Source organism: Podarcis raffonei, chromosome 7, assembly GCF_027172205.1.
Source record: "Podarcis raffonei isolate rPodRaf1 chromosome 7, rPodRaf1.pri, whole genome shotgun sequence".
In the NCBI taxonomy this organism is placed as follows: Eukaryota; Metazoa; Chordata; class Lepidosauria; order Squamata; family Lacertidae; genus Podarcis; species Podarcis raffonei.
Window position 1 is genome coordinate 15,965,732 of NC_070608.1, and position 22,371 is coordinate 15,988,102.

General features: G+C 45.3%; 1 protein-coding gene across 4 annotated transcripts in view; it reads left to right on the plus strand.

The window, feature by feature from the left end:
• ENPP2 (ectonucleotide pyrophosphatase/phosphodiesterase 2) overlaps positions 1-22,371 on the plus strand; it is a 91,823-nt gene that overhangs the window by 25,569 nt on the left and 43,883 nt on the right. For 3 of the 4 annotated variants that reach the window (XM_053395383.1, XM_053395386.1, XM_053395382.1), the window contains exons 3-8: positions 12,404-12,559; positions 14,827-14,952; positions 16,216-16,276; positions 17,815-17,912; positions 18,992-19,071; positions 21,371-21,490. In XM_053395383.1, coding sequence (XP_053251358.1) covers positions 12,404-12,559; positions 14,827-14,952; positions 16,216-16,276; positions 17,815-17,912; positions 18,992-19,071; positions 21,371-21,490 — 641 coding nt within the window. The remainder of the gene's footprint in view (positions 1-12,403; positions 12,560-14,826; positions 14,953-16,215; positions 16,277-17,814; positions 17,913-18,991; positions 19,072-21,370; positions 21,491-22,371) is intronic. The other variant, XM_053395385.1, reaches the window with a different exon arrangement.

Consider the following 22,371-nt stretch of genomic DNA (forward strand, 5'->3'; position numbering starts at 1 on the left):
GGTTATGTGAAAAAGCCTGAGTCTGTTGACATTCTTGCTTATAGGTAACCTATTTACTTCTCTCTCTGCGTGTGTGACATAGAGAAAGAGAGAGAGAGAGAATGAGACCATATTTAATTATGGTCTGGGGTGATATAGGGTTTTGTGTGTGTGGTTACATGGAACAATGCATTCTGTCACTTAACAAAAAATAAATAAATATACATACACCGACTGCAGCAGAAAATAAAAGTTAAGAGGGGTGGTTTATTTAAAGATATGCGCCGTCTACCCCTCTGGCGCTGCAATTCTTGTTTGATTGGGACCAGTTTGTGTTTACTGATGGAAAGAGATTTCCTATTATCAGCGAATCACGCTGACTTCTGAACTAGCAGAGGAAATTTTGGGAGGCCGGGGTGGGGGAGAGGAAGGGGACTGAGGAAAACAGGTGCTGCACGAAACAGATGTCCTCTAATGGTTAGGTTTTCGTTTAAAGTTGCATGGTGTTAAATTTCAAGAGGGATAAAAAATGGAGGTATGTTGGGACCTCAACCGTGTTAGGATGCACGCGATACATATTTCAGATGTGGAAAATGGGGCAGTGGGTGTGCTTTGCCTTATCTGTGCTGTGACTGCAGCCATGTGCATGTTTACTTGGAAGTAGGACCTGGTGTGTACAGTGAGGCTTATTCCCAGGTAACTGCATAGGATTGCATTCTGCATACCCTCCAGCAAGTGAAAATGGGGTGTTTGTAAGCACCCTAAATCTCATAAAATCGCAGCGTTGGAAGTGACCTCAAGGATCATCTAGTCCAACCCCATGCAATACAGGAATATGTAGCTTTCCTATATGGGGATCGCATCGGCACTATCTTGGCACTATCTTGATCATTGCCCTCCCCTATTACATACAGCTAATGGCTCATTGCTGGATGTTGAATACTCTGTGTTTCCAGTAGTCTGTCCACACTGATTTGAAAGGGTGTTTGTTCTTTTAGCTAAAAGCTGTACTAGAAAACACAATGGGAGCATGGCAATCAAATAGAATCTCCATGGTTAAAAGCAGCATACTGCTGAATATCATTTTTGCTAGGGGAAACATGAGGCAGGGAGGGCTGTTTACCTTAAGGACCAGGTCAGACCAAGGACCTATCAAACTTGTCATCTTGTTTCTAATGATGGCTAGTCAGATGTCATTGGGGAACCCTCTACCACCCCCTTTTGTCTGACCCCAGCAGCTGGTATTTGGAGGTAGGTAAAAAGGTAAAGGTACCCCTGCCCGTACGGGCCAGTCTGGACAGACTCTAGGGTTGTGCGCTCATCTCACTCTATAGGCCGGGAGCCAGCGCTGTCCGCAGACACTTCCGGGTCACGTGGCCAGCGTGACATCGCTGCTCTGGCGAGCCAGAGCCGCAAACGGAAACGCCGTTTACCTTCCCGCTAGTAAGCGGTCCCTATTTATCTACTTGCACCCGGGAGTGCTTTCGAACTGCTAGGTTGGCAGGCGCTGGGACCGAGCAACGGGAGCGCACCCTGCCGCGGGGATTCGAACCGCCGACCTTTCGATCGGCAAGCCCTAGGCGCTGAGGCTTTTACTCACAGTGCCACCCACGTCCCTATTTGGAGGTACATGCTTATCAGCTTCCGAGAGGCTTTTGTTGACCACTGTTAGAAGCTCAGCCTATGTTTCCTCATAGATTTCAGACCTTTATGCCCACATGGCTCAGTCAGTAGAGCATGAGACTCTTAATCTCAGGGTTGTGGGTTTGAGTTTCACATTGGGCAATAAAAACCCCTGCGTTGCAGGGGGGTTGGACTAGATGACCCTCGCGGTCCCTTCCAATTCTACATTTCTAAGGTTCTAAGATTACATATCTGCCCTTCCTTCAAGGAGCCCAAGGTGGCACTCATGGTTCTCCTCCTTAATTTTATCCTTGCATCAATCCTGTGAGATGTATGGTAGGCTGAGAGATAAGCTTCATAACTGAATGGGGATTTAAATTCTGGTCTCTTGGGTGTGAGACCAGCTCACAACACACAGTGTCTCATTCTAGTCCCATGTTTCCATCCTTTCAGATCTGCAGTTCTCAGTGTTTTTCAGAACTGTTGACTCCATACTGCTGTCACTTTTCTTCAACCTGTTAAACTCATAGCTTTAACTTTTGAGTATATTACCTGAAAGTGACTTTAAAGTTTCAGAGAATTCGCTGTTATTTAGAGTCGTGAGTGTTAATAATTAGAGAAGCTGAAGATGGATTGTTTCATACATAAAAAGTTTTGTGGGGGAATTTCTGGCTGTCAGCTACCAATGTGATTACAAATGTCTATAGTGTCCTTAGATCTTAAATGTTCCCTTGCGGACCTTTCCGGTGGACACAAACATGCCCTCGTTTCGGCTGCAGCATCTTCTTTCGTTTTTTAAACTACCCCAAGCCTGTTTGCATTTGAGAAGCAGAAACTGCAGCCAAGTTGCTGTTTATATTGCAGTGGTGTGTAAGTGTAGGTTTGTGAGCTTTCCTTGCCAAGGTTGTTTCTAACGTATCAAAGTACAGTAATGGAAGCAGGATGTAGAAAACCCGAGATCAGAAAGCCTTGTGTTCCAGCATCATAAATGGGAGAACTGAACGATGGTCTGTGAAAAGGAGGGCGTGCTGTTCTGCTGGATGACTTGCGTCTAACTGGTAACAAATGCTCTGATCAAAGGAGCCTTCTTCAGGCTCTGATAAGCACATATGATTCCTATTATTAGTAATGGAAGTTGCAGATGGGGCAGAGCCTCTTATAAACGGCAAGTTGGACGTTTGCGGCAAGAGGCCTCCTGCACCTCTGCTGAGTTGGCTTGTGCATTTAAGTGCTTAACATCCCTTTTGACCAAATTCTGCTGTCTGATCCATCTGTTTTCTAAGCTAACATGGAAAATGTTTTCTCCAGCTGTTGCAGAAGATAGCCTGCACCGTCCTTGCAGGTGCTGGATACAGTGCTTGCAAAACACACACACACAAAACACCCAAGCATATGGCCAGAGTTATTAAAACAGCCCAGCTGACATTGGAAGGTTACTGCTTTCTGGATGCTAACCACCTTTCGTAAAGGGGCTTTTAAACAGTACACCCGGCTGCATTTTGCTACTCTCTTTGCTAACAAAGTCTGAGCTGCGTGAAATGTGTGCTGAAAGGTTGTGGAGCTCGACTGCAGCAGCTTGGCATGGCCTGCAATATACCTTGAGCAGTTTTCTTGACTTGCACATGTTGTGGATGAGATTTTCCAAGTTTCTCGTTTGTCTGTTACATTTACTGGTAAAGGACAATGCGACCGAACAGCCTTTTTGACTCTCTCTCCCTTTAAAGTCGCTCATTTAGATATAGGCATTATATTGGCTTATTAAACCTACATTTTCATGGCCACCAGATGAGTAGTTTTATTGTGGTTAGCACCTCAAAACATATTCTTAAGTACTGGGAAGTTTTAAACACCAAAGCGAACCTGGATCTTTGTTTCTCTCCTGTGTGCTTTGGAGCAAAATAGTAATCTCTGCTGCTTGAAAGTATGTGCCTTACTGGCGCTGCATTATTATCAGTATGCAAATTATAGTGGTGTTTTTTTTAATGCCATGCATCATGACCTTACCTGTCTTTTTTTACTGCATTTTTGCAGATAGGAAACTGCTGATCTATACGTTTGTGAAACCAGCCGTAGTTTTGCCCTTGACTTTCCCCTCTGTGGTGATACAGGAGACTGTAATGTTCAGCAGTATTCGTACTGTGGGTGTTTGTGCATAGCAGTTGATTTCTTGTGCCCTAGTCCTGTAAGGTAAACTGATATTACACAATCGCCCTAGGTGGGAGAATGAGACCAAGCAATGCTATTTAAAGCTTATGTAGCTACCGTATATAGTCAGCTCCTTGGGCCCATCTAGCCTCGTATTTTGTCTTTGCTGACTGCCTGCCTGCAGCTCTCCAAGGTCTTGGGAGCAGGCATCTACCATCCCTCCCCTTTAAACTGGAGATTGAACCAGGACCCCCTGCTCGCAGAGCCCGTTTGTCAGTAAAAAGCAAGTAGCTGTTATTAAAAGGAGTGATTCTTAATGTTTCAGCCCCTTCCCTACCATAAAACCAAGCAGGCATTATTAAAAGGATTGATTTGTATCCTTAAACCACTTTGCATTGCCACAGATGAAACCTGCAGGAGTGGGGCTTGGATTTTCTCTGCCTGCAGAATATTGCCATTTAGCAGCATGGGCAGTCTAGATCTTGCAGAATCTTTTGGCTCACCCAAAGCCTTGGTATAGACCGTTGCATGTACTAGAGAACTTGAGCTGTTGAGAACATTTGTTATGAATGAATAGCACTTTTCTTTTACTGAACCCATGTCTGTTGGCTCAATTCATGGCTGCTGCTGCCACAGACCCTACTCCCTTACAGAAGTACAGTGGTACCTCGGGTTACAGACACTTCAGGTTACAGACGCTTCAGGTTACAGACTCCGCTAACCCAGAAATAGTACCTTGGGTTAAGAACTTTGCTTCAGGATGAGAACAGAAATTGCACGGCAGCAGTGGGAAGCCCCATTAGCTAAAGTGGTACCCACAATGTCATCTAGCGAACTGTGCTGTATTCGTCACCCTCTGTAGGGACTTCCTGTCCGTGGCTGTCAAACCAGCATACCATATTGTTATACAGCATGAAAGGACACTTTCTATTGTGGCCCGGTAGAAGGAGGTCATCATTTTTTGTTTGGCATTGTTCTTATGCAAGACCCTAAGGAAATGGGGTCTCTGTTGGGCCTTCCTAACCACCTGGGTTGTATTGATTTTCCAAGTGAGGTCTTCACTAAGGTGAACTCCCAGGAATTTAAAGGAAGAGAGACTCTCCACACACACACACCCCTGATATACAACGGGGCTAGTTCCTCTCTCTTCCTCCGAAAGTCCAACACCAACTCCTTTGTCTTGCTGATATTTAGGTGCAAGTTGTTCTCCAGGCACCATGTGGAGACTTTTTGAACCTCCTCCCTATATGCTGATTCATCTCCACCTGTAATTATACCCATTATGGTGATATCATCTGCAAACTTAATAATTGCAGTGGATCGATCAGATGAAATGCAGTCATATGTATACAATGAGTACAGGTAGGGACTCAGCACGCACCCCTGTGGGGTGGCAGTGCTGAACTTTAGAGAGGTACATGTAACAGGCCCATTCTTCACTATTTGTGTGCGATCCCTCAGAAAGTCTTTAATCCAATCACAGATGGTAGGGGAAAGGTCCAAGTCCATCAGCTTTTTAATAAGAATGTCCGGAAGGATGGTATTAAAAGCTGAGCTATAATCAATAAACAGCAATCTGACATAATTCCCCGGTCTCTCCAGATGACTCGCTGCAAGGTGAAAAGCTATGGCTATGGCATTTTCTGTTGACCTATTTCTCCTGTAAGCGAACTGGTGCTCAGTGGTAAAAATCCAGTGGTAAAAACATGTCCTAAGGTGTTGAAGAACCAATTTCTCAAAGCATTTCATCACTACAGATGTTAATGCAATGGGTCTGTAGTCATTTAGGCAGTTAATTGCTGTTTTCTTTGGGACTGGGGCAATGGTGGCTGCTTTCAAACATGATGGTACACAAGCAGTCTGCAGGGAGATCTTAAAAATCCTTGTCAGGACCCCTGCTAGTTGATCAGCGCAGTTTTTTACCACTTTCCCCAGCACCCCATCCAGACCAGCTGCTTTGCTGGGATTCCTCCCGTGGTATTGCACTTTTCCTGGTACATCCATGTAGCAAACACTGGGAACCTACAGACCACAGCTGCTTTTTGTCACTTGGTTTTAAAATCCTTTATCAAGTGGATGCACAGCTGTCCGACGTGTTGGCCGCACAATATTTCTGACATGAAAATGTTGGGATACTGCCAGGGAGATAAAGTCCATCTGAGCCCCAAGCTCGGTGCCGGACGATCCATCGACCTCCCTTAGTCACGCAGTATCTAGCAATTGTAGCGACACGAAGCCTCAAGAAAAGATAGCCACATTCTTGGACTTGTGCACACTCTATCAGCAGAATTCACACAACAGAAGTTGCACAGCATGAGAGCAGAACATGCATATTTACAGTTTATTAGGCGTTGGTCAGAACAAAGAAAAGCATGACCGTCTGCTCCGACTGCTCAGGCAAAACAGCCAAAAACGAAACGAACTTACAACATAAACATCCTGTGAGACAGGAACTTACGCAGGCTGTTATACAAACATCCTGCTCCCTTTTAAGGTGGAACGGAAATATCCTAACATCCTCCCCCTTTCCGTGTAACCTGTGGTACCTGTGGTTCAACCCAATTGCAACCTTTGTGCGTAAACCTTCAGTTGTTCTCTGTTAACAACCTTAGACAACAGATCAGCAGGAATTTCATTTCCTGGCATGTAGGACACCTGAATGAGTCCTTTCTGAATACACTCTCTTGCACGATGTAGCTTAATCTGCAAGTACTTGGTCCTTTGCTTGCAACTCTCTGAGTTCAGCAAAGCCAAACAAGATCTATTGTCTTGATACACATGTATAGGACATTTCACAGAAACCCCAATGTCCTTAAACAGTTGCATCAACCATTCACAATCCATGAGTGAAAATGACAGAGCATTGAGTTCTGCTTCACAGGAACTTAGGCTAACTGTTGTCTGCTTTTTGCACAACCAGTCAAACAGGCAGTGGTTGTACATGTAGCATACTCCAGAAGTGCTTGTACCATCCGTGGTGTCACTTCCAAAACTTGCATCTGCAAAGATTTCAAGACCTCCAGTCTTCTGACTGGTGAACCTCAGCCTGTAGTGCATAGTCCCTTTCAAATACCGGGCTATGCGCTTCAGAGCTTTCCAATCCTGAACAGTAGGATTGTTAGCATGTCTGCTAAGCAGGTTAGTGCTTACAGCAATGTCAGGTCTCGAACATCTAGCAATGAAATTTAACTTGCCTAGAATGCATCTGTACAGCGTTGTGTCAGAAGATGCTTCAGCAGTACTGTCTACCTGGTAACCTGTCACCATCGGTGTGTCTGCTGGGTTTGCATCAACCAAATTCAACCTGGTTAATACATCAGCAATTTTCTGTGTTTGGTGTACCAGAAAATTACCTGCTTGGTCCCTCTCCACCTGCAGAGAAAGATAGTTGGATACCTCACCAAGATCCTTCATGTCAAAGTGCTCCTTCAGCTGAGCTAGGGTGCTTTGGTAAAAAGCCTGATTCTTCCAAAACATCAGAAGATCATCAACAAAACATAAACAATACAGTTTGTTTTGCCCCTCCTCCTTGACAAACACACATGGATCAGCTTTGCCCTGGTGAAAACCTAGAGAAAGCAACGTTTCAGTGAGTTTTGTGTTCCAACACCTGGCACTCTGCTTGAGACCATATAAGGATTTCCGCAGTTTACAGACCATTCCCTTCTGTATCTGCATCCCATCAGGTGGAAGCATGTACAGCTCCTCGTTCAAAATCCCGTACAAAAAAGCTGTATTAATGTCATGATGGGAAACATGCAGTTTCTCCTCCGCAGCGATCTTGAGCATCAGCCGAATGCTCTCATATTTGACCGTGGGTGAGTAGGTCTCGTGGTAATCCTGCCCTGGTACCTGTGAAAAACCTCTGGCAACCAATCTGGCTTTGTGTCTGACAACCTTGCCATTCTGGTCTGTCTTGGCCTTGAAGACCCATTTGCTGCCAACCAGTCTCATCCCTGGGACTACCGGTACCAGCTCCCAAGTCTGGTTCCTGTTCAAGGAATCAACTTCAGCCTTCATGGCATTAAGCCAAGGCTCAGCATCTTTAGAGGTTAACTCCTGGACCTCTTTGAAGCTTGAAGGTTCCCACACCTTCTCTGAGCTACTAAGAACAGCAGTTGCCATCTTAGCAAACTCATCAGCAAATCTCTTAGGAGGTTTGCCTTTGGTCGCCCTTTCAGACCTGCGAACCAGACGCAAGTCTTCTGGACTCATCTCCTCTTTCTTAGGAGAAAAGTGACCAATGGTGAACAGTGGTTCTTCCAGTTCATTGTCAGACGCATCAGATGGTCTGACTGAGGCCTTTGCGCTCTTGTAGTCTGCTGTGTCATCACTGTCGCTGACAGCAGCAGCAGCGCCGCCCACTGAACTGGAATCCGGACTCTGATCATCATCATCATCATCCTCATCCTCAGTTTCCTCAGCTTTCTCAGCATGATGTGGTTTCTTCACATCACCTTCATCCTCCTCTGGGTAACTCTGGAAAATTCCCACATTTCCCCCCCACTTAGGATTGTACTCAACACTCCTCGTGAACTTGATGGATTTAGAATTAGTCATCCATACCCTGTATGCACCTTTTTCGTACCCCATGAACAAACCATGTGCCCCACGCTTCCCAAGCTTGTTGCTTTGTGGGGTGTGTACCCACATGTCAGAACCAAAGATTCTCAAGTGCTTGACATTAGGTTTCCTCCCAAACATTTTCTCATAGGGAGTACAACCAATAGGTGATGACAGTCTCCTGTTAAAAGAATAAACAAAATTCGCCAAAGCCTCCCCCCAAAACTTCTCAGGGAGATTGGCATCATGCAACAAGGTTTTTATCCCTTGCAGCAACGTTTGATTTGCTCTCTCCGCAAGCCCATTCATCCATGGTGATCTAGGCGTTGACAAGTCATGCTGGATTCCCTTCTCAGTCAGGAAAGCTTCAAACTGCTGAGAAGTGAATTCCCCGCCTCGATCAGTAAACAGACAACCAATACGTTTACCGTGAGCATTCTCCAACCAAGCACAGAATGCCTTGAACTTAGGAAATGCTTGCGATTTCTGCTCGAGCATAAACACATGAATGTACCTTGAAAAAGAATCAATTAGAACCATGAAGTACCTTGCTCTACCCAAAGAGGGCGCTAGAGGACCTACCAGGTCTGCGTGAACTAGCTGGTAGGGTTTGGAAGCCTGCCTGCTAGACTCCTTGCCTTTTGGAGCAACCTTCACCTTGTTCTCTGCACAAGATACACATTTCATGTGAAATTTACAAGGTTTGATGTCCAAACCTTCAACCAACTCAGGCATCTTGGCTAGCGCTTGCCAAGAGAGGTGACAAAACCTGCGATGTGCATCATGAATGCAACCTGCATGAAGAACCTTGTTAGTTTGTGCAACACAACAAGAATCAGCATTAGATATAACAGCATTGTCATCATAAGTTAGACTGAACAAACCATCCACCAACTTTGCATGCCACATGTCCTCTTTGCCTTTTCTGATGACACAGACAGTCCTCTTGAAGGAAATTTCAAAACCACGCCCAGTCAGCTGTGGTACACTAATCAAATTGTCCGCAGCTCCTGGAACAAAAAGTACATTGCTAATGGTCGTATTCAGACTTGCAAGTTTCACAGTTCCAACTCCTGTAGCTTGCAAAGTCCTTCCATCAGCCAGCTGGACCTCTCCATCTTGAGGTGTGAAGGAGATAAACAGATGGCGGTCTTTGCTGAGATGGCGCGTGCAACCTGAGTCAATTACAAACCTGGCCTTGGCCTTGTTTCCCACCGGCGTGGGCTTTTGCAGCTTGCCTTTAGCCTTTGGTGAAGCTGTGCCAGCAAACACAGCCTTGTTTTCCACTGGCGAGGGCTTTTGCAACTTGCCCCCCTGCTCCTGGCCATCAGACGTGCCTTTAGCCTTTGGTGGAGCTGTGCCAGCTAACATAGCCTTGTTTTCCACTGGCGTGGGCTGTTGCAACTTGCCCCCCCGCTCCTGGCCACCTGCAAGCTTCTTGCTCTGTTTACATCTGGTCTTCCGGCCTCTGCAAAGGCTCTGACCTTGGTTCTCACGAGAAACAGAGCTCTCAGCTGCCGACTCCTTGGCTCCCCCTGGAGGCTGGAATGCTGCCTGGGATGACATCACAGTCAGCTCCCCCTGCAGCTTGCAACCAGTGCCCTCGGCATCCCTGCATTCACTCGCATTCTGGGAAACAGCCAGGACCTCCGATGCAGTCAAACTCTGGGCTGGGATGACTGGCAGATGGGCTATCTTCAAAGCATTCCACATCTGACGTGCAGTCGTGTTGCCAGCTAGCGTAGCAATTTCCTCCAGAGAGACGGACAAGACTATTACGTCTATGGCTCTCGAATTCTGAGCCTCCCATCTCCCTGTCAGAGGAACTGGAGGGGCTTCTGAGACAGTATGCCAGACTCCAAACTGACGCAGCAAACCCTCACACCATCTTGCCCAGGTCTCATAATTGTCCCGATTTAATTTAGGACACTCAGCAGCTTCAGAGGCTTGGAAAAACTCCATTCCACCTCTTAACGTCAGCCGTGAGTCTTCTTCACTTCAGAGACTCCTTATCTTGGCACCCATAAATCACGAAGCCTGCTTGGCTCGGTTCCCAGGCCAATTAGGCCAGCCGGACATCAAAGAGGCTGCCGCGGCAACAGAAAAGCCTCTGCTTTCGCTTTTCCCACACATACCTCAGCAGTCTGTCGCAGTCTTACTCTCCTGCAAGTGCCGTGAATCTGGGCCCGAAACCTGTTGTTGGGATACTGCCAGGGAGATAAAGTCCATCTGAGCCCCAAGCTCGGTGCCGGACGATCCATCGACCTCCCTTAGTCACGCAGTATCTAGCAATTGTAGCGACACGAAGCCTCAAGAAAAGATAGCCACATTCTTGGACTTGTGCACACTCTATCAGCAGAATTCACACAACAGAAGTTGCACAGCATGAGAGCAGAACATGCATATTTACAGTTTATTAGGCGTTGGTCAGAACAAAGAAAAGCATGACCGTCTGCTCCGATTGCTCAGGCAAAACAGCCAAAAACGAAACGAACTTACAACATAAACATCCTGTGAGACAGGAACTTACGCAGGCTGTTATACAAACATCCTGCTCCCTTTTAAGGTGGAACGGAAATATCCTAACAGAAAAATGTTAAAAACCATTCTTCACACACAGCTAGTTTGTGTGAGTGTCACAAGCAACAAGGCTGTCACTTACGTGAAATGCAATAACACTTGCTGAGTTTTGCTTCCTAAAATAAACAAATGTGCATGGATTTTAACAGACCCCCCCCCCAAGCCGAGGGTGTTTGAGGTGTTCTTAGCTGTAAAATCAGGCTGGCTGGGTTCCAAGTGCAAAGACCTCTGCTGCTCAAGGTTTGCCAGTAAGCCAAATGAAATGGATAAATGAAACCATTGAACAAATCATTGAAAGACAGCGAAATGGCACACCGTGTCATCGTCTTGTGAAATGTCACACTGTAATTTGGCAGGAGATGATGCAAGGAAAACTAAAAGCCAAAGGGCAACCTAAGGGATCCAAGTGATGGAGCACCCACTTCCATTTTGGTTCTGGTGCTGTTTTGTCTAATGTGGTACCATCCAGATTAGGGAAGGTGATGCTAAGCTTAGCAATTGATTTCTGTGAAACTGGTAGGATGCTTCCTAGGGAATATGTAACAAAAGTTGTTGGATTTTGAAAAACAAATTTAGCCTAACGGACAACTGCAAAACTGTGCCTTTAGATCATGGTAGTGACACTGTTTTGGCTAAGGCTGATGAGTTGTTGTGCAAAATGTCGGAGAGGTGCACGTTATCAACCCCTGTGCAGGACAACCTGAAAGTAATGTGCAATGTTTCTTAGCCAGCACATGGTATAAATGAGTTAGATTACTTTCCCTGTTCATTTTATTCATGGCAAGTTAAGAATGACTTCAGCTGAATGCTTCTGCTCTTGGTTTAACTCAACTGACTCTTTTGCTCGAATACCCAGTTTTCAATGTTTTATGCTATGAGCCATTTAACATGCTTCTTCCTTGTCTCCAACTCACATTGCTCATCATCCCCCTCCCTGTCCCTCACACCACTACTGAAACTTGCTACAAGCAGCCAGGGTTGGTTTTGCTGTGCTGTAAACTTGCATCCTACCTTCCTCATAGATGGTCCATGTGACTGGCTGGCCAAGACTTCTAGAGGATTTGAGCCTTGACGCCTTCCAGGTCCTTGCCTGTTCTCCTGTCTACACCTAGGTCCCCATCTCCATGCTATTCTCACCTTCCATTCCTCCTGTCTTTGTGAAATAATTCTCAGGTCTTTGACAGTTTGTTTTATGTCCAGTATCCGGAGTTTCCAGTTACCATAAGTTTGGTGAAACTGTGGGGGTTCCAATGCAAAACTTGGATTTTTGGTTTGGCACAAAATCCATACAGCTTTAATTCATTGCAGGTTAATCCAGGATAAGAAAATGTGACTGGAGAACACACCAGCTCTTAGATTGTTTGACGAGACTTAAACAGTCTCTTTTCTCCTCTCTTTCATTGGGCAATGCAGTGGGCCTGTTAGCTCAGATTGGCAGTAAGTAGTTAACTTTAGCCAGCTACTGGTTGCTTGACTCATGGTTTCCTCTTTCTCTTTTTTGCCCCCAACACAGTCTTATCCGATTCCTCTTGGACCAGTCCTTCTGGATCCTGCAAAAACAGGTGCTTTGAACTTGACGAGGCAGAGCCTCCAGGTTGCCGCTGCGACAACTTGTGCAAGAGCTACTTCAGTTGTTGTGCAGACTTTGACGAACTGTGTTTAAAGACAGGTAGGAGAGCTTTTAAGTGCCTGCTTTGTACAAATCGCTACTGCTGATGAGCGTTATCGTGGCCTTTTCTACCGCTCCGTGTGCGCTGACACGCTTTTAAGACTTCTCAAATGCATGGTCGTGGATTCTTCTCCATAAGGTGAAATTTAACCTCCATAGGGAAATTTAACCTAAGTTTCCTCAGAAATAGAAGCCAGAGCACTAACAGTGGGAAGTACATCTCCAGACCTTTTTATGTCTGGGAAAAGATTCCCAGCACTAAAACCAAAACAATTGACAACACACGTTTGCATCCTGAAGGAAAGGGTTACCTACTCTCCATTACCTCCAGTCTCTAACCACAATCTTGCATCCCAGCCCATATCTTCCGACCTGCTTTTAGTTAGGCTCCTTTCCAAAGAGTCAAAAGAGCACCTGTCTGTAATCTGAGGTGGTACAGTTCAGATACAGTTTCAGCACCTCGGTGAGAGCTCAACCATTGCTTCTGTCCACGTCTCCCAGATCTGAGCATCTTTTAACACAGTGGGAAATGCAGCTTGTTGAAATCTTAGGACTCATTTTTGCTACTATTTCATAGGGACATGATCCTAGATTTCAGTGGGGGAAAGAATTAAGCATGTGTTGTCTTTAAGCCTCTCCTGTTGAAGGTCATTGAAGTTGCTTGAATTGTCTCCTTGTTTGGCATTCAGTGCATACCAAGCTACTTGACCTTACACTCTGTTTGCAGGATTGGTTCATAATCACTTAATAACCAACTTGTAGTAGGACAGTGGTGTGTGTGTGTTTGTGTACATGTGTGTGCTAAGAATCGTATGCAAGCAGAATATAAGCAATCTCTTCCATCTTTTTTTTCCTTTTGAGTGTTTTCTTGGAGTTATGCCACAACATGGCTTGGATTGTATGAACAGAGGGAAGTTCACAGGAGGAAAATGGCCCCATTTTCCTTCCCACCCCTTTCAGTTGACTGCCTCTTCAAAAAACAACACACACCCTCTTTGGAGGAAAAGGTGGCTCCCTCCTGAACAGTCATGCATGAGGCATAGGCAGAGGGGAGGGGAGGTGAAACTGTCCAAAGCTTGGAAAAGCTTTGGGGCAATTCTTCTTCACTCTACCCCACATGTTGAGGAGGGAGCCTTGGCATGGACAAAATGCTAAACTACAATCCAGCATTGCAAGAACAAGTCAAAGTGAGCACCATTCTCGCACAGTCACTCCTCCTGTGGCATAATCACCAGGTGGAATTCAGAAGCATTCACTTCTGTTTTAGACCACCATGTAGTCTTAATGATGGTTAGTGGAAACGAGCCAAATTCCAGCCCATAAAACTGGTTTGTTGTCCCTAACCATAGCAGGAGGGCCAGCTTGGCCCTGCAACCGTGGGTGCCCAGGGCCGTGGGTGTCATGCAGTGTGCAAGGCCCTGGTGCCAAAATTTGTGGGTGTCTGGCCCCTTCATGGGGAATTTGGTGGGTGCTCAGGGCCCCAGGGAGCTGGCACCTATGTACCATAGTTTAATAACAGATTAACCAGAATTTAGAGTTTAGCTGAAGCTTCCCATCTCTTTGTATGGATGTGCTAGAGAAGGGAGGAAGAGGTATGTGAGTCCATGGCTAGCCTGGCCTCATTTGTAACACTAAACTATGGTTTGATGTTTGTTGTAGTCAGATGCAGCCAGTGTACTTAATACACCCAGCTACTTGATAGAACTACTCAAACATGTCCTTATGAAAGAAAAGAAGTGCAAGTATGGAATGCTTTACAGTCTTTACTCCATTGCTTCTTCTAACATAACACTTTATAGATTGGAGGAAGTGTCCATCTTTTCAATGAGCATAGCTGAGCTGGGATTGAAATAGCTCTCTCAAAGTTCTGAATCTCTGAACACATTTAAAAGTACATATTTAAACTGGTTCAACAGTGAGCCCTTCTGTGGGGGGTGGATAGCATGTATCTAACAAACTGAAACCCCCCAGGATTTTGGGGGATAAGGCCATGGCCTTTAAGCTGGAATAAAGGCAACAGCAACGTAACGTAGATAACTCCTATGTCCTGGACCCTGCTACCTTTTGAGCGCAACTAAAGCATCAGTGGCTAAACTTGCACCCTCCAGACATTGTTGGACTACAGCCACTCCAGGTTCAAAATGAAAACATCCAATAAGGTGAAAATTGCTGTGGAATTGTTTTGCCCCAAAGGTGTGGGGCACATGTGCATAGTTGTCTTTAAGAAACCACTGTCTTCATGTTTTTTGTTTTTGTGATAATGTTAGCTGGAGGCTGGGAATGTACGAAAGAGCGATGCGGAGAGACGAGGAATGAAGATCATGCCTGTCACTGTTCTGAAGACTGCTTATCCAGAGGGGACTGTTGTACTAACTACCAAGTTGTTTGTAAAGGTACTTGTTTTCGTTCTTCTATCTGCAAAAGAAATCTAACCATTCCGGATCATGCTTCTCCTAAACATGTTTTGGAAGGGAGATGTGAGTCACCTAGTCCAAGCTGACTGATGCTTCATTCCTTCTGCGATGCTTCCCCTAAGTTAGCGCACTGCTATCTGGAGAGGCTATAGTGCGACAAAAGTGGGAGAAAACTTCTGGGACATTTTTGGTGTTACTAGTTATGGGTTTCAGCAGGAAGTTACAGAACTTGCACCAATTGGAAATGAAGCAATATCGCCACCCCAAAACATTTGCAGGCACAAATAATATTGAGAGTGGTTTTTTAAAAGCCCAGTTAAAGACACCACTTTGTAGATGTGTGCCCATGTAGAAACTGGTTGACAAGTCCTTATTTTTTCTCATGAGACGATTCAGATATTTTTGTACTTTGTAACAGAATAACAACAACACGAATGATAGTCATGCTGTTCTATAGGTGAAATAGGATCTCCCAAGTGGCCTCCCATCTTTTTCCTTGTGAACAGACAATAGCAAAAGGTTTCTATGACTTGATGACCTGATTGCTGAGCATCAATCCTGATTTGTTTGCAGGGAGGTTAGATGATGGGTTTGCAGCAAATGCTACCCAACAGTTTCCGGGGCATTTCCCCACCACTTTCTATCTTGCAAAAAAACAACAACACCACACTTTATTTTTATTGCTCCAAACGCACTTTAATTGCCCAACCTGAATTTGCTGGGGTGTGATTGAATCTCATCTGAAAATAGCAACAGAGGGGCATTGTTTATATACGCTTCCAGCCATACTAGTCAGGCAGAGTATATTGTTGTTAAAGACGCTGATGAAATTTTAAACTGTTAAAAAAGGGGCCTTGGATTGTGAAACGGTGAAATAATTCTTTTCAGGATTTTGTCACCATGAGATTAAGCATCCAAAGGTGCACTGAGCACACACTGGACAATGAACATGCAGCCAGAAAGAAGTGTTGAGTTAAAACACACACACAGTTTGGCAAACCTGCACCCTACACATCTGTATACAATAAAAGATTCTAAGATTGGCTATGATCATTCAAGGATTCATGAAAACAAACATGGCAATGCAGCTGCAATCCAATGCGCTCTTTACTTGAGAACAAGCCCTGGTGATCAGTAGGACTAACTCCTGCAGAGACATAGGTGCCGTCACCTTTGCTGTAAATGGAACTTGCAGCTGTATAGGTCGTGTACAAAATGGTTTTTATTATCATCCCTCTTTAGGAGAGACTCACTGGGTTGCGGATGAATGTGAGGATACACGGACACCAGAATGCCCAGCAAAGTAAGTGCTTTGTTTTATGTGCTTATTTTTATCACGTGTAGGAGATCTATTAAGTGTCGGCTGCCACTGGTGGTCAGATCAACTGAGCAGTTCGTTTTTGTGTCCTGTTGGGAAAATTGAGGCTTGTTGCAAGCATCTAAAGAAAGGAGAACCATCATACTGTATGCATTTTCTGGACAATATCCAGTTGCAGCAGCCCATTTGCAGAACAGCCATTCTGCTAGTGAGAGCACTTATTTACGATTATATACAATAGCCAAATCGAATGGATGTCTTTCGCTTGCAAAATGCATTGTTCAGCCCATAGTGCAGCAGCTACTATTATACTCTTTGTCAATTTAGCTTTGTGCTGCTCAACAGCACAGACTCTCGCACAACATGGTGCTAACATTGCACTGGATCTCTCTCCATGCCTTTACATCAAAATCTTCTTGTTGTTCTTCTTTGGCGATCACTCGTAGCCGAGTAAGATTGTCTTCCACGAACACGGTCTTAACAGTGAGTCCGTAAGTGACTGTGGAGGCCAACTCTGGATCCACACGTCTTTCCACACTGGGGACATTGGGTTCTGGATGGGAGTTGATCACGGTGAAGGTTTGCCAAGCATGCCTTCCTCTTAGCATGTTTCTCCCTTAAGTCCTGAGTCCGAGTATTTTCAAAGCCCATGACACCTTTGGGAAAGGCTGCTCTCCAGCTGGAGCACTCACAGGCCCGTGTTTCCCAGTTGTTGGTGTTTATGCTACATTTTTTTTATTTGCCTTGAGAGAGTTTTTAAACCTCTTTTGTTTTTGCCACCAGCATTACGCTTTCCATTTTTAAGTTTGGAATAGAGTATAGTAGTTGCTTTGGAAGATGATATTCAGGCATCCGAACAACATGACCAGTCCAATGAAGCTGATGTTGAAGAATATTGCTTCAACACTGGTGATCTTTGCTTCTTCCAGCGCACTGGCATTAGTTTGCCTGTCTTCCCAAGAGAAATGTAAAAATATTAAAATATAGGGTTGTATTCATTTAAGTCCTACTTGAAGTAGACCCTCTGAAATTACTGTTTTACACTGTAGAACTGCCCTGTGATCTTCAGGTGAAGGGCAGTATAGAAATTTAATAAATAAAAATAATGAACCTAAGTCCTGTTTATTAACCTCAATGTGTTGGCTCTGAGTAGGACCAGCAGTGAATACTACTCATGTATTATAAACTTATAACAACACCATTTTCTGATGGCAATGGGACTAAGTTTCCCTGTGGATTTTTAACAAAAGATAACTTATCTGCATGGAAACACAAAGGTAACAAATAAATTTAAAAAATACTTATAAGGTGATGCCTTATTTATTTATATAACTCAAATGAGTGAAGGGCATGTGTGCCCGGGATTTTTGGCTCTGCTCAGGCATAAAAGTTGTCCTAGGTCACTTTGACACAAGGTGAAGTTGTCCTGAAACCACAGAGAAGAGGCTTTCTTTCCCAATTTGTTTTGCCACATCTTTACTCCAGCTGTGAAGTTCATTAGTAACATGCTTTGCCTCCCACAGTTTTGTTCGCCCCCCATTGATAATCTTTTCGGTCGATGGCTTCCGTGCATCGTACATGAAGAAAGGCGACAAAGTGATGCGCAACATTGAAAAACTAAGTAAGTGCATGTGCTTTATTGGGACAAAAGCCCTTTTTTGTCTTTCTCCCATCCTAAACTGCAATTTAAAATGTATTTAGTAAGCCCTACTGAACAGAGATAAGCTGGAGACTGGTGACTGGGAGTGGCTGCCAAGACCACATAACACCGGTCTTGAAAGACCTACATTGGCTCCCAGTACGTTTCCGAGCACAATTCAAAGTGTTGGTAAAGGTAAAGGTAAAGGTAAAGGGACCCCTGACCATTAGGTCCAGTCGTGGCCGACTCTGGGGTTGCGACGCTCATCTCGCTTTATTGGCCAAGGGAGCCGGCGTACAGCTTCTGGGTCATGTGGCCAGCATGACTAAGCCACTTCTGGAGAACCAGAGCAGCGCACGGAAATGCCGTTTACCTTCCCGCCAGAGCGGTACCTATTTATCTACTTGGACTTTGACGTGCTTTCGAACTGCTAGGTTGGCAGGAGCAGGGACCGAGCAACGGGAGCTCACCCCGTCACGGGGATTCGAACCTCTGACCTTCTGATCGGCAAGTCCTAGGCTCTGTGGTTTAACCCACAGCGCCACCCGGTGCTGACCTTTAAAGCCCTACATGGCCTCGGTCCTGTATATCTGAAGGAGTGTCTCCACCCCCATCATTCTGCCCAGACACTGAGGTCCAGCGCCAAGGGCCTTCTGGCGGTTCCCTCATTGCGAGAAGCCAAGTTATAGGGAACCAGGCAGAGGCCTTCTAGGTAGTGGCGCCCGCCCTGTGGAACACCCTCCCACCAGATGTCAAAGAGAACAACAACTACCAGACTTTTAGACGACACCTGAAGGCAGCCCTGTTTAGGGAAGCTTTTAATGTGAGATGCATTGCTGTATTTTAATATTTTGTTGGAAGCCACCCAGAGTGACTGGGAAGCCCAGCGAGATGGGCGGGGTATAAATAATAAATTAATATTATTATTATAAGCATGTACAGGATTGCACAGTTAGTGCAGCGAAACACCATGTTTCATGATTGACTTTAATGGCATCTGCTGTATGTAAATATCACTGTACCGATCTATATTAAAAGCACACCACAAACTTCATTTTCAGGGTCCTGTGGGACACATGCGCCATATATGAGGCCTGTCTACCCTACAAAAACCTTCCCTAACTTGTATACCCTGGCGACGGTAAGTTTTGCTGCTGGTTTTATGAGTATATAGGAAACCTCCTGCTTTTCTGTAGATATCAAATGAGTGGTGGTTGGTGATGAGGAAAGCCTCTGAGATATGTTGTTGTCCTGCTTTGATGCGGGGAAGGGAATGGTCACCGAGCCTAAGGGCAAATTTGCATATACCTGTGTCATGTGAAAAAGACCATGGAACGGCTTAGGTGAGAAGCTGGCATTTAACCTGTTGAGCTTTGTGAGAGTATAAAAGAGTTTTGACTTGAGCTATCCTCCCCTCTAGCAGGCATTTGACCATCCGTATTTGCTATCAGTTTGGAAGTGAATTGGGTTCATGCCCTTCTACATACTTGGACTCATTGGTACCCGCCATAGGTGTTGCTAAATTTAAAAGGAGAAATTTCACACACACACACACACACACTGAAAAAAACAACACTCCAGCTCTCTGTCAACTTCTAGGATCTGTTCGATTTCAGTCCTTCGGATCACTGAGAGTAAAGAAAGAGATTAGGGTAACTAATCTTATTGTCTGGAGAAGGAACTTCAGGAATCACCTTGGACTCCGAACCAAAACTCCACTCTTTGCTCCATTTTGGGGGGTGGGGTGGGGGGCAAGGCCAGGCTACTTCTCAACTACAGCTATGCTTAAATGAGTAGAGTTTGCTATGAGCAGCAGGCTCTTCTTCCATACTAGGGAAGAGGAGGTGTAAAATGGGGTCTGGAGGAACTGGGTTCTGAAAAAGTGTGAGTCTGGAAATGGAAGTCTACAGTTGAGCCATGGATTGTTAAAGGAGCCCATTTCTTTTAAAGGGGAGCAATGAAATTGGGGGAGCATTTTAGTTAATAGTATTCTGGAGGCAAGATTATGACTGTGGAGGAGGCATGCCATGAGGTTAAACTTGCCTCTAAAGCATTCTTGCTCAGGATACAACTCGCCCTACTCCATTACTCTTTTGCACGTGGGGGGGGGGGAAGGGTTGGAGGGATCCACTGCCAACTTCAGATGGTATTACAAGACTTCCATTCTAGACTGGCTGGAAGTCAGTTAGTGATTAGGGATACAGCTGGCAATATTGCATATAACTAGATTTGGACTTTGTTAAGGCAGCAATCAAGTTTGTTAAGGTTTGTTAAGGCAGCAATCAAGTTTGACCACAAACTTGACATGAGCCAACAGTGTGACGCGGCAGCTAAAAAAGCCAATGCAATTCTGGGCTGCATCAATAGGAGTATAGCATCTAGATCAAGGGAAGTAATAGTGCCACTGTATTCTGCTCTGGTCAGACCTCACCTGGAGTACTGTGTCCAGTTCTGGGCACCACAGTTCAAGAAGGACATTGACAAACTGGAACGTGTCCAGAGGAGGGCAACCAAAATGGTCAAAGGCCTGGAAACGATGCCTTATGAGGAACGGCTAAGGGAGCTGGGCATGTTTAGCCTGGAGAAGAGGAGGTTAAGGGGTGATATGATAGCCATGTTCAAATATATAAAAGGATGTCACATAGAGGAGGGAGAAAGGTTGTTTTCTGCTGCTCCAGAGAAGCGGACACGGAGCAATGGATCCAAACTACAAGAAAGAAGATTCCACCTAAACATTAGGAAGAACTTCCTGACAGTAAGAGCTGTTCGACAGTGGAATTTGCTGCCAAGGAGTGTGGTGGAGTCTCCTTCTTTGGAGGTCTTTAAGCAGAGGCTTGACAACCATATGTCAGGAGTGCTCTGATGGTGTTTCCTGCTTGGCAGGGGGTTGGACTCGATGGCCCTTGTGGTCTCTTCCAACTCTATGATTCTATGATTCTAAGTAACCATTAACTGCATTATCTCTCTTCTTTCTTAACTCTTGGGCCATGTCCTGATTCCTGTGTTGCTTACACTGGTGTATACCCAGATAATCAGTGATGGGGAAAGCACTAGTGTTGGGGAAACCCAACAGAAAAGGGCTTTTAAGTTCTCTGCCTTGCTTGGGAGGCAAGGCCCCCTTGGCGTGCCAGCTCTGGAAGGCTAGGGATGCCCGCACCGGGCTATTCAAGTATATACATTTTTGCATAAATGTGTCACCCCCCCCAGAACATAACCCCCATGTAAGATGTGATTGTACTGTATTGCACAAGTTTAGTCAGCAGATTAGCATAGCGAGATGGAGGCCTTAACTGGGAAGACAAGTTTTTAGCACTTCAACAAAAAACCAGAAGTCTTCCCACGCGCTATGATTTCCACTGAAACTGCTATTTTTTTTCCGTTATAAGGTCATATGGAATAGTTAATAATCTGTTTGATTTTTCAACATTTCCAACACAAAGGGCCTCTATCCTGAATCCCACGGAATCATTGGCAATTCAATGTACGATCCTGTATTTGATGCTGCGTTCAGCCTCCGAGGCCGAGAAAAATTTAATCACCGTTGGTGGGGAGGCCAGCCGGTAAGTTTCTGTTTGGTTTGCCTTAGCGAAAGTGAATCAATAAAAATAATGGACATTTTGTGTGTGTGTGTGTGGTATTAAATCTTCTGGCTTTTATGTTGGCACGACTGGGGCCAGCTATGTCAAAAATTAGTCATGACTCGGCTCCAGTGGGAGTCGGGGATAATGTCACTTTTACTCCATTGGTTTTGAGTGAGACTTTGTCATGGCTAACTTCTAGCCGGATCAGGGTTGCTGGATTGATTATGCAGAAAAGCCTATTAAGGGAAGTCTTTGCTGAAAATTGGTTCTGATACTGCTAAATATAAAGGTAAAGGTAAAGGGACCCCTGACCATTAGGTCCAGTCGTGGCCAACTCTGGGGTTGCAGCGCTCATCTCACTTTATTGGCTGAGGGAGCCGGCGTACAGCTTCTGGGTCATGTGGCCAGCATGACTAAGCCGCTTCTGGTGAACCAGAGCAGCACAGGGAAATGCCGTTTACCTTCCCGCCGGAGCGGTACCTATTTATCTACTTGCACTTTGACGTGCTTTTGAACTGCTAGGTTGGCAGGAGCAGGGACTGAGCAGCAGGAGCTCACCCCACCGTGGGGATTCGAACCGCCGACCTTCTGATCAGCAAGCTCTAGGCTCAGTGGTTTAACCCACAGCGCCACCCACGCCCCTTCACTGCTAAATATAGCTTTAGCAAAAGACTGGGATGCCAATCATAATGATACTTGGGTTTAAAATTTGGTTTAAATTCTCTTTAATTATTTTTAGAAATACAGTGGACACTCGGGTTGCGAACGTGATCCTTGCGGGATGCACGTTCGCAACCTGCAGCATCCGCAACCTGCAGCGGCGTATCTGCACACGTGTGGGTTGTGATTTGGCACTTCTG